Source organism: Tiliqua scincoides, chromosome 2 (assembly GCF_035046505.1).
Source record: "Tiliqua scincoides isolate rTilSci1 chromosome 2, rTilSci1.hap2, whole genome shotgun sequence".
NCBI lineage: Eukaryota > Metazoa > Chordata > Lepidosauria > Squamata > Scincidae > Tiliqua > Tiliqua scincoides.
Genome location: NC_089822.1, coordinates 234,596,107 through 234,608,827, shown reverse-complemented (window position 1 = coordinate 234,608,827; position 12,721 = coordinate 234,596,107). Strand labels below are relative to the sequence as shown.

The 12,721-nt window shown below is 42.4% G+C and overlaps 1 protein-coding gene across 1 annotated transcript in view; it reads right to left on the bottom strand.

Moving 5' to 3' along the window:
• The window catches only part of LOC136642018 (contactin-3-like), a 230,282-nt gene that overhangs the window by 102,868 nt on the left and 114,693 nt on the right, over window positions 1-12,721 (bottom strand). The window contains exon 3 of the mRNA XM_066618182.1: window positions 3,565-3,660. Within this exon, the coding sequence (XP_066474279.1) occupies window positions 3,565-3,660 (96 nt within the window). The remainder of the gene's footprint in view (window positions 1-3,564; window positions 3,661-12,721) is intronic.

Sequence of the window (12,721 nt, the reverse complement as noted above, 5' to 3'; positions counted from 1 at the left end):
GATAGCAGCTGACACGGGCAACATCAAGGGGATGTATGATGGTATCAAGCAGGCCCTAGGTCCAACACAGAAGAAAATTGCCCCTCTGAAGTCTGCCACAGGCGAGGTCATCCAGGATCGGGCTCAGCAGATGGAACGCTGGGTGCAGCACTACTCTGAGCTATATTCCAGAGAAAATGTAGTCACCGAAGAAGCACTGAACAACATTGAGTGCCTGCCTGTGCTGGAAGAGCTTGACAGTGAACCAAACCTAGAAGAACTTCACGTGGCCCTGGACTCCCTTGCCTTTGGCAAGGCACCTGGAAAAGACTGCATCCCTGCTGAAGTCCTAAAATGCTGCAAAGAGATCATCGTCACTGAGCTGCATGAAATCCTTTGTCTCTGCTGGAGAGAAGGTGGAGTACCTCAAGACATGAGGGATGCAAACATCATCACGCTGTACAAGAACAAAGGTGACAGGGGTGACTGCAACAACTACCGCGGCATCTCTCTCCTTAGCGTTGTAGGAAAGCTGTTTGCCCGAGTTGTACTAAAGAGGCTCCAGGTACTTGCAGAGAGCGTCTATCCAGAATCGCAGTGTGGATTCCGAGCCAACAGGTCCACCACTGATATGGTATTCTCCCTTAGACAACTGCAGGAGAAATGCAGGGAACAACGACAGCCACTCTTTATAGCCTTCATAGATCTCACAAAGGCTTTCGACCTGGTCAGCAGAGACGGCCTCTTCAAGATTCTCCCCAAGATTGGATGTCCACCCAGGCTCCTCAGCATCATCAGATCTTTCCACAAGGACATGAAGGGCACTGTTGTCTTCGATGGCTCCACATCAGACCCTTTTGACATCCGAAGCGGAGTGAAGCAGGGCTGTGTTCTTGCACCAACCTTGTTTGGGATTTTCTTCGCTGTCCTGCTGAAGCAGGCCTTTGGAACTGCAACAGAAGGCATCTATCTCCGGACCAGATCAGACGGAAAGCTCTTCAACCTCTCCAGACTGAGAGCAAAATCCAAAGTCCAGCTGAAATGTCTGCGTGACTTCCTCTTTGCCGACGATGCAGCTGTCACTACCCACTCTGCCAAAGATCTCCAGCAGCTCATGGATCGTTTTAGCAAGGCCTGCCAAGATTTTGGACTGACAATCAGCCTGAAGAAAACACAGGTCATGGTTCAGGATGTGGACTCACCTCCCTGCATTACAATCCCTGCGCATGAACTGGAGGTTGTCCATGACTTTGTGTACCTTGGCTCAACGATCTCTGACACTCTTTCTCTCGATACCGAGCTAAACAAGCGCATCGGTAAAGCAGCTACCACGTTTTCCAGACTCACAAAGAGAGTCTGGTCCAACAAGAAGCTGACGGAACATACCAAGATCCAGGTCTACAGAGCTTGCGTCCTGAGTACACTTCTGTACTGCAGCGAGTCATGGACTCTTCGCTCACAACAGGAGAGGAAACTGAGCGCTTTCCACATGCGCTGCCTCCGACGCATCCTCGGCATCACCTGGCAGGACAAAGTTCCAAACAACACAGTCCTGGAACGTGCTGGAATCCCTAGCATGTATTCACTGCTGAAACAGAGACGCCTGCGTTGGCTTGGTCATGTCGTGAGAATGGATGATGGCCGGATCCCAAAGGATCTCCTCTATGGAGAACTCGTGCAAGGAAAGCGCCCTACAGGTAGACCACAGCTGCGATACAAGGACATCTGCAAGAGGGATCTGAAGGCCTTAGGGATGGACCTCAACAAGTGGGAAACCCTGGCCTCTGAGCGGCCCGCTTGGAGGCAGGCTGTGCAGCATGGCCTTTCCCAGTTTGAAGAGACACTTTGCCAACAGTCTGAGGCTCAGAGGCAAAGAAGGAAGGCCCATAGCCAGGGAGACAGACCAGGGACAGACTGCACTTGCTCCCGGTGTGGAAGGGATTGTCACTCCCGGATTGGCCTTTTCAGCCACACTAGACGCTGTTCCAGAACCACCTTTCAGAGCGCGATACCATAGTCTTTCGAGACTGAAGGTTGCCAATACAATACAATACAAGAATTATTAAAAATAAAATAAAAAAAGAACACAGATGAAGGGGTTGCTTTTTCTCCTTGACATAGAACTGTGTGTTTATTTTAATTTCTTATGATCTTTAACATGTACAACTCTGGCAATTCAGAAGTGCTATGGATTCCAATATTGATTGATTCTTTAAACATTTCTGATAAACCAGAACCCAGTTTTGGGAAGGAATCCAGCAGAAGCAGATTTTCTAAGCATCCACTCTAATAAGTAACTGATTGGGAAAAAGAAGATTTTTCTCTTACAATATAACACTGTGTTCAGACTTGAGCCAAATAGAAGAATTCTTTCTTTAAAAGAAAACTATAAATTTTAAAAGGCCAGAATTATCCATTTAAATGGCACAGATAATCACAGGCAAACTGCTTTGCAATTAAGAGTATCAAGTACAGTGTACTACCATTTGGTAGAGCTAATCTATAATTAGAATGTCAAGCAACCAAGTTATTATATATTTGTAATTTTTAATCACTGCAAGAAAAGCACGGATGCAAATATTACATTTTCTGCTATCAAACCACCTAAAGTTACAGCACAAGGAAGATATTCTCCTTATTACAGTTTAGACCAGCGATCTTCAACCTTTTTAATCTCATGACACACTGACAAGGCACTAAAATTTTCAAGGCACACCATCATGTTTTTGACAATTGACAAGGCACACCATGCTGCCAGTGGGGGGCTCACATCCACATTGGCCCTACTAATAAATGATCTTCCCCCCAATTCCTGTGGCACACCTGTGGACCACTCATGGCCATGGCACACTGGTTGAAAATGGCTGGTTTAGACTGCAACCTTCCTGAGGTGGAGAACATCAATTATCTTATGGACAAAGCTATTACAGCATCCTGACACGGCTGGCTTTTATTGCCATACAGGATTCAAAAACACTGGCAATCAAGCAAGGAATACTCACATAGGAAATAAACAGATATTTTTAGCACAGCGAAAGTTTTACAGATTCTGCTGGAATTTTGAGTTCCACAATCTAAACAATTTGAAGATGGCTACACAGTTTGTACTTTTGTTATCTGTAAAGGAAGAGACACAAACATTTCTAAAGAGTGTTCCAATCTGGGTGTTCAAAGAGATGAAACAGTCTTTGTGCCATTCAAGTTTTTTCTTCATTAAGTGACTTTGATGCTGTCAACCAAAGTGCTAAACAAGGCACTTCAATCCTCCAGAAATGATAATTGTTCCCCTCTGAGCCTCTTTTCACTGAAATCTTTGTTTGATTTAATTCTTACTTGGATTTATTACTCTTGCTTTTATATTTAAGAAGTGGCCTTAAACATTCCGCAAATGCAGAAGCAGGGTAAAAATGCCTTACGATGAATAAAATGCAGGCTTTGAGACCATTAGGACTTATTTGGCCATTGATATTCTGACCTGTTGGAGAGAATCCTCAGCATTTCACTTAGCCAAAACTGCAACCTTGCAACATGTATCATTTTTACTATCAGTAGAACAGATTACAGAAACTTCTAAACATTTCTTACCTTCAGAATGAGTTGGTGGCCCACACAACAGAACAACTCCTTGCCCTTCTCGTACGGACACAGTACTTCTCATTTTGGTCTTCACATTTTCAAGATCTGTTTTGTTTCCAAAAAGGGAGACACTCTGTTATTAAACAGCCAGCAAAGGCAAGACTGTTGTTTTAACACTCTTGGTCCTAAAAGTAACTGTTTACAGCACTCATAATTCACATTATCAATAAGATTATCCACATGAAAGGAAGCCAATCCTGCATGAAAGTTTACTGTGCAACATAAATGATCACTAATGATACTGCGAAGTTCATAATTGCTTGCTTTGAAATGCTACCTTCAATAATGTGCAATGCCTGCATTCAATACGAAGGTGAGCATTACAGCTCCTGAATTCTCCTCCCATCTCCATTCATTTACCGTGAAGCAACTGATGCATCGATAGAGACACCCTTCACTTCCTGCTATCTCTTAGCTTCCTCTCTGTCCCTTGGCACTCAGAATGCTGTTGTGGCAGCATTCTAGTTACTATGAGACCTGAGAAGTCTTGATTATTCCAGAATGCCCAATATTACTAGGTGCTTTGGAAAGTGACATGTCCTAGGGCTCCTGCCACCCAAAAGGCTAACATTGCAGTTTTCTAATCTCTAGAGAGGGATCAGAACAAAAGAAAGAGGTGGGGAAGAAAGAAAAGGGTGGGGGAAGGAAGGGATACTCAAGATTTTCATCATTCCACCGCATGAGCAGCAGCTGCAAGAACAATAACAGCTGCAAGATAAGTGAGTTTTGGTGGACCAGTAATTATGAACAAATTTAGAACTCTCAGGGAACATACACTCACACACACCTCTTCTAAACATCTACTAAAGTTGCTCATAATTGTTGGTTGCAATCTGAACCAAACCTGGAGTTTGTCCACCACTCTTTTTAACTATGTATATTTAAATAGGACCTAGTAAATTCAACAAGAATTGAGCTACAATAATTATGCATATATATGAGGAACTAACCTAACGTTTTACAAAACCTAACATGTGGCTTAATAAGTGATAAAACATAAACTAAATAACGTTCAACAGGATCGTGAAGAAACAAGGGATGTTTTTGTAGCACTACAGGGAAGAAAACTGGAAATATCACTATGCTGTATGGTCCCCAGATAGGATGTTTTACCCAAACAAAGACACCATGTAAACCAAGACTATTTGCCTCACTGTACCCAGTTCCTTTCCATCCAGTCTTCACTGTATGATATGTTCAGAACTTGCATTTGCCATTTTCATACAGAGAAACTAGAACTGTGGTCATGATTTATCTTTATCTGGGAACTTTTGGTCTATCTTAGACAAAATGTTGACCAAATATTTTCCATACATTTGCAATGTGCACACTTTCATTAAAGCCCTGGACCAACCATGTGCCTGCTGAAGAATGGTAAGTTCAGAAAAAAAGGTCCAGGAAAAATAACATATAGATTGGCCTCAAAACACAGTTTTCACCATATATTAGTCCTTTCCCAAAGGAAAGAGGCTTATAACTGAGTATGCATGCATAGGATGGTGCTGATTTAAAGATTTCCACACTGATTTAAAATGCTTTGTGCTAAAGCCTGGATCATTCAGGTTTAACTAAACAAACCAATATTAAAATGAATAAAAATAGACAAATTGGCTCTTATCCCAAGCTTTTTCAAGGCTACACTTAAGCCCAATCTACTTATTACAAAGAGTGGGTGAGCTTGATGCTCTTATTTTGCCCCTTTAAACTAGCATGAGCATAGGTACAAGAACTGCCTTAGGGGGACTTTCAATGGAAACTATATGGGCTTTCAATGGGCTTTTTTAAAACTAGAAAGAGTACATGGGGGTTCCAACAGTCAAAGTTGGAACTGTGGCAGGGTCTACGAGGTAAAGCGCTCCTACTCCTGCTGTGATTTTGCAATTCCCTTCACACTAGTTGAAGGAAATTTAAAAAGCAAACTGACACTTTCTTTGTAAAATATGGCTTGGTCCTGAGACACAGAATCTTCCACATATAACATACTTCTTCCACTATGGTTCAGGTCATCCTCTTATCTACACTGTCACTCAGATATCCCTTCTCATTTCTGCAAATGAACATAGTGTTTCTCAAACTATGGGCTGGAACCCACAAGGTGGGTTGCGAGCCAATTTCATGTGAGTCCCCATTCATTTCAATAATTTATTTTTAATTTATTAGGCTTGATGCTACCATGGCACTTGACTGTATCTGGGGAAATGTTACAGCTCTGTACTTTTAATAGGCGACTATGTATATACTTTTACCAATGATAATAAATGTCACAGCTGTCTGTGACAGATCAGGAGAGAGATCTTGGGGTGGTGGTGGACAAGTTGATGAAAGTGTCGACTCAATGTGTGGCAGCAGTAAAGAAGGCCAATTCTATGCTTGGGATCATTAGAAAAGGTATTGAGAACAAAACGGCTAATATTATAATGCCGTTGTACAAATCTATGGTAAGGCCACACCTGGAGTATTGTGTTCAGTTCTGGTCACCGCATCTCAAAAAAGACATAGTGGAAATGGAAAAGGTGCAAAAGAGAGCGACTAAGATGATTACGGGGCTGGGGCACCTTCCTTACAAGGAAAGGCTACGGCATTTGGGCCTCTTGAGTCTAGAAAAGAGGTGCCTCAGGGGGGACATGATTGAGACTTACAAAATTATGCAGGGGTGGACAGAGTAGATAGGGAGATGCTCTTTACACTCTCACATAACACCTGAACCAGGGGACATCCGCTAAAATTGAACATTGGGAGAGTTAGGACAGACAAAAGAAAATATTTCTTTACACAGCATGTGGTTGGTCTGTGGATCTCCTTGCCACAGGATGTGGTGATGGTGCCTGGCCTGGACACCTTTAAAAGGGGATTGGACAATTTTCTGGAGGAAAAATCCATTATGGGTTACAAGCCATGATGTGCATGTACAACCTCCTGATTTTAGAAAGGGGCTATGTCAGAATGCCAGATGCAAGTGAGGGCACCAGAATGAGGTCTCTTGTTATCTGGTGTGCTCCCTGGGGCATTTGGTGGGCCACTGTGAGATACAGGAACCTGGACTTGATGGGCCTATGGCTTGATCCAGTGGGGCTGTTCTTATGTTCTTAAGTTCTTATATCACTTTCGGACATGACATCACTTCAGGTGGATCCTGACAGATTCTCATTCTAAAAAGTCCCATTGCTAAAAGTGGGTCCCTGTGCTAAAAGTTTGCGAACTACTGAACTACAAAATGGAACAGAAGAAAAACTGCTTATCCTTAACAAAAAGTCATTTCTGATAGCTGCAGAAGAGAACAGTTGTTAAAACAGTATTTATTTTTGTCTACAGGATTATAAAGTGTAGCTGCACAGGTACAGATTTTCAATGATGCACTCAAAGGACACTTTAGAGCGAACTACCTTGACAGAAAAGCGTAATGAAAATAGTGGTTTGACCAAAACACTTATTGTCTGAAGTGTAATTCTATTTCCAACGTTAAAAAAAGCAACAACAGATGTTCCTCCAAACCATTTAACAGTAATTTTGTGTTTCAATGCCTCATTATTTTAAAGGACAAACTCTTGAATGCAATAACACCATCACTGGTTTACTGCAACTTCACTTAGGCTTTCTGAAAGCTTTCAGACCATCTGAACAAGACACCTGTGAACATGTGATAATGTGTCAGTAAAATACAAAATATGAGTAGTATATCATTTTAGTAAAACAGACCCCAATGTCCAGTAACTAGAAACAAACACACAGCCTGCAGCCTCTGAAAATGTTTTCCTGTTACTTTGTAAAAGTTCATTGTGCTGACTGCAGAACAGCATTTATGACCAATGCTCTGCTCACTTTTGAAAACACATAAAAATAGCTTTATAGCATGCAAAACATCCCATATTCAATTGCTGCCATTGCCAAGAAGGGCTGGCAGAAACCTCAAACATAACTTACATCCAAGTCTAGGATTGGCCATTTGAATGGACAAAAAAAAAAATCACAATCCTCAGTCAATTAAATGGTAAACTATTCTCAGCTTATGGTCAAGTATTCCATCTCTCTCTCTCTCTCTCTCACTCACTCACTCACTCACTCACACACACACACATACACACACACAAAAGCTGAAGTACCCCTTATTAGAAAGGATTAAATTAGTGATTACTTTCTATCCTGTTGACAGTCCCACTAAGATATAAAGAACTGCTAGTGCTTCTTGGTGCTCTATGTTCACGGTCTTACCCTCCAGCACTAATATCACAACGTTACTTGGTTTATTAACACTTCAACCCACTACACAAAATTGCCCATGAGAGAAGCAATCTTGTCTTACATCGATGCCAGCCTGTTTTAAAGAATGTCCCTGGGATTTATTGATAGTCATCGTGAAGCATGCTCTGAGCGGGAAGTAGTAGTTGGATGGGATGATTGGGATGCATGGAATAAATAGTTTCACCTTCTGCACATTCTGTAAAAACTGTAACCTCAACGATTTGAAGCCTGATTTGAAGCCTCGTGCTCTTACAAAGATTCCGTTAATTTATTTTACATAACAACATTACTGGTGCACTGACTTTTTAAGAAAGGGGATGGGCTGTTATTCCAAGGGGATTAATAGCTCAATCTTTCCCAGGGGAGGCACCAGGTGTAGTAGCGCCCAAATGGCCACTGCTGTATCCAACAGCACTGCCAAAGTTGCTGGAGTTCTCCTTGGGGGAAGGGGATGTTTGCCCCCTTCCCCTGAGGAAAGCCCCAAGCCCTGCAATGGGCTATTTTGCCAGCACAGACTTGAGAACCTCTGTGTCAGGTTTTGGATTTTTACATAGATGTCAGGCATTGAAGGAACCATCATACAGGTGGGCCTCCGATCCGTGGATCCCGCACCTGCGGTTTCAGTTAACTGAAGATCAGGTTTGCGCCACCTCATATGTGCCCCCCTGCACGCCTGATCCCCTCATGTCCGGAGGATCTTCTGAGTCCAGCAGAGGCTGCCCGTGGCCTCTGCCAGTCTCAGATTGACTGTTAGAGATCAAAAACGCTACTTCTGTTTTTCAGCTGGAAACTGGAAGTGGTATTTTTATGCCTTTAAGGTCATTAGAAGCACTGGGGAAGCCCTATGTCCAGAAGTAATGTTTTTCGACCTCTAACAGTCATTCTGAGCTGGGAAGAGGCCACTGGCAGATGTGTTCAGTCTCTGTTAGGCTCAGAAGACCCTCTGGTGAGGGGAGCAGAGCTCCCTTTGCCTCAGGAGGGTGAAGAGGGACATTCCTTGGTAGCTACGGTTTCACTTAACTGCAGGGTGTTCAAGAATGGAAACTCCATGGACACCAAACACAACTGTATACAGCTTTATGAAGAAAATTACAGTGCACTTATATTTGGAAAGTCCATTTCTAATATTTTCTTTTTCATTACTTCTTCATATCAAAACTAAACTAGTGTGAAAAACAACAACATGTGTTCCCCTTCACTCACAGCTTGATTGATTAAATTTTTCCTCACTTATTAAAATTGGCCCCAGCTAATTAATCAAACTAAATATTTAATTACCACACTGACTAAACCATTTAAGTGTTGATTAAACTGATTGTAGAGTTTAGTGAGTTAATTTCCCATCCTTATTCTAGTGCCCACAGGCAGAAATTGTGTAACATAATGGTTGCTAAAGTGTGGGTCAAGACCCACTGGTGGGTCGCAACCTGATTTTTGGTGGGTCTCCCAAAAGGTGATGGAAAGATCAGATAAGTAATTACCTGAAGCCCTGAGGCTGTTCAGAAGTCAGATACTGTAGCTGCTAATTACTCAGCAAACAGCTCAGCTCCTGCAGTCTGCAAGCATGTGTAAATACAGGGTGATAAATGTTGGAGGGTCTTTTTTCTGGTTATTATAAATATATAAATGAAATATTATACCTTTCTAGATCTCCTTTTTATAGTTCTGATAAACCTAGGTGGGTCCTGATAGATTGTCATTTTAAGAAGTGGGTCCCAGTGCTGAAAAGTTTGGGAACCACAGGTGTAACAGGTACACAATTCAGGTTTTAGTTGGAAACTGGAGTTTCACTTCTACTTTGCAACTGTGTTAGGCTGCAACGAATGGAAGTGGTAGAAGAACTGCTCACTCTCCTGGCCTCATGATTAAGCTCCCAGTTGCTCACTTAACCATAATCTCAGCAATAATTCCCAGTTGGGCATCCTAACCCTATCCCCGGCAGGGCCACTGGGTGCAGCGGCACCAAGATGGCCATCAGAGGTCTCCTGAGGGGAAGGGGAACATTTGTCCCCACAATGGGACTATTCGAGTCTGCATCGGCTATTTTGCCGGTATAGACTGGAGAACCTCCATGTCAGGTTTTGCAACCCGACATGGAGGATGGAATCCAGAAGAGCAGGGTTCTGCTGGTGCCACCCCCTCCTACCCCGACCCCTCTCCCATTCCACCCTGCTCACCCTACCCTGACACTGCCCTCCCCATCCCATTAGGCCCCTCCCCACTACCCCCACCCTTCAGCTGCAAGATGCACATCATAGCTCCCACTGCCATCAGCAGGATGACCCTGGCCTTCCTGCTGGTGCCCCGTCTTCTGCACTGTTGCAATGTTCTTTACGGTTTGCGACAGCAGACACCAGCATGGTGATCACTGCACCAGCATAAGAAAACCATAAGATTGTGCCATAAGGTATCTACTCCTCTGAAATTATTTTGGGCTGGGACTCCTGAAAAAGTGCCCCTCAAATCCTTCCCTCTTGATCATAGAAGCTGGGTGAGTTGGCCATTGTTCCTAGTAACAATGATTAAGGGGAGAAAAGCTGCTTTTCAAATGTGGTTGTGGTTTTCGTGTAGTGGAGGGTACGATACATGCCCAGAAATATTATTTACAAGTTGATGATTATCCAAACATACTGGCTAAAACAGCTTTCACAAGTGCCCCCTTCACAGGGATTCCTTGTTTCCACACATCTGACTGGGCTCCATCTGCAATCCATCTCCCGTTCTTCACAAGGGCCCTCTAGGATCTCCCTTCTTTATGAGGCTCTGATGAAGAAGGACGTGGAACATCTTTGTTTCAGGAGGGCCCTTGTGAAGAAGGAATAAGGGCTAACTGGGACAGTAGACGGAGGTCCCAGGTAAGTAGAGAGGGCAGGGCCACATTATGACTTCCAAGGGCCCTGGGCACTTTTGTTTTTCATGGGCCACTCCAACCATATGATCAATATGAAACATTATTTTTGAAAACAAAAAAACTTCAAAAGTACTTCAACATTTTTGTTCTCTTTTAGGCAAAATTTGAAAGATGGATTAAACCCTGAATATTTATTAATAACTGTTCAGTTAGTTAAGAAATTTAATGGCGTTTCATAGCAATACCAGAAAGCTCACTAGAACTACACTAGCATAACAGAAAAAGAACTGAGGTTCCAGTCAGGTATCTATTGTTATTCTTCCCCAGCACAAAGGCAGAAAAAACTGTGTGATTCATTGGTTAAGGAGAAACAGGAGCATTGAGCATCATTTGTCCCATATACCCAAGGATATAATACGCAGCAGTCAAGAAAGACAGGTACTTATTATGCTGCCAGCTGTGTCCCATCAAATCTTACCATCTTGGGCAGCTGCTCTTTTGTGTAGCAAAAAGAGAATGCCACTAACTCTACAAGAATATGAGGCAGAAAAAAAAAATAAAGAGACAAAGAACTAAATAATCTGAATCTTATTCAAGAGGAACTATCTGAACATAGTTGTCTTTCAGTACATACTTTTCAGTAAATACCTTTCAGTAAATATTAACACCATCTTCTTTGTATAAGTTTAGAGAACATAAAATTGTTCCCATGTTTCCAATACCCTTGTCTAGACCAGGGGTGTCAAACTCATTTCATACAGAGGGCCGGAGTTAGCATTCAGGGCTTCAGCTGAGGGCCAGAAGTGATGTCATTAAGCAGCTAATGGCCAGAAATCAGACCCTGTTCTCATATAGAAACTTATTAACTACAAATGACAGAAGAGAAAGTACACAAATCTTGATCATATTTCAAGATTTGGGAAAGTCCAATTTTCATGTGGGCTGCCATTTCAGCTGTAACACCTCAGCAGCTGAGAGCCTGAGGGCAGATAAAAAGCTTTTGGGGGCCGCATTTGGCCCCGGGCCTTATGTTTGACACCCCTGGTCTAAACAGTGTAAAAAGTTACCCATTCATAAATCATACCCATTGCCACTGCACATGGCTTATGGCAATATGAAAGTAGAGAGTATTCTTACAAAAAAATGAGTTGAGTCTCTCACTCTTTTGCCTGTCACACATGTGATAGTAAGATACAAATATATATTCTGAGTGGGCATGATCTAGGTCAGGGGTTTTCAAACCCATGGGCCGGGCAACAACGGATTAAAACAAACTTTAAAATCACTTGTTCATTATTATTATTTTTTTAATTATCTGCTGGTGTCTGGGCCTCAAGTCTGCGGAGAAGATATTGTGCACTGAATTTCTTTCTACAGACAGAATCAGACAACTTGAGGCCCAATCCTGTCCAACTTTCCAGCTCTGATGCAGCTGTGCCAATGGGACATGCACTGCATCCTGTGATGGGGGGGCAGCCATGAAGGCCTCTTCAAGGTAAGGGAATGTTTGTTCCCTTATCTCGGCTGCATCAGTGCTTACTTTTGTTACAAGGACATATTTCAAAAATGGTTGGGATGATGCAGTATGTAAACATTTTTATATGTAAACATTTTTAACAATGATCTTAATAAACAAATTGTATCACTATTACTATGCAGGAAAAGAGAACAAATCAGCGCTAATGACAATACCTACTATTGTTCTTAATTGTTAATGCTTAACCTGCTAAAATTATATTTAAAAAAAATTACTATCCATGAACAAATCAGGTGAGCAACATACAAGAAGGTAAAACCATCAACAACATTTGCATGATGACTGTATGTTAGTATAGTCTGAGAATATATATATGCAGCATTAGTTAGATGAAGTTTGGTTAAACCATAGAAAACAACCAAATCATATAAACACACACACACACACACGCTTAAGTACAGAAGAGATGCAAGACAATATGGGCATTGGTGGGCCCTAGGGCATTTAGTGGGCTGCTGTGAGATACAGGAAGCTGGACT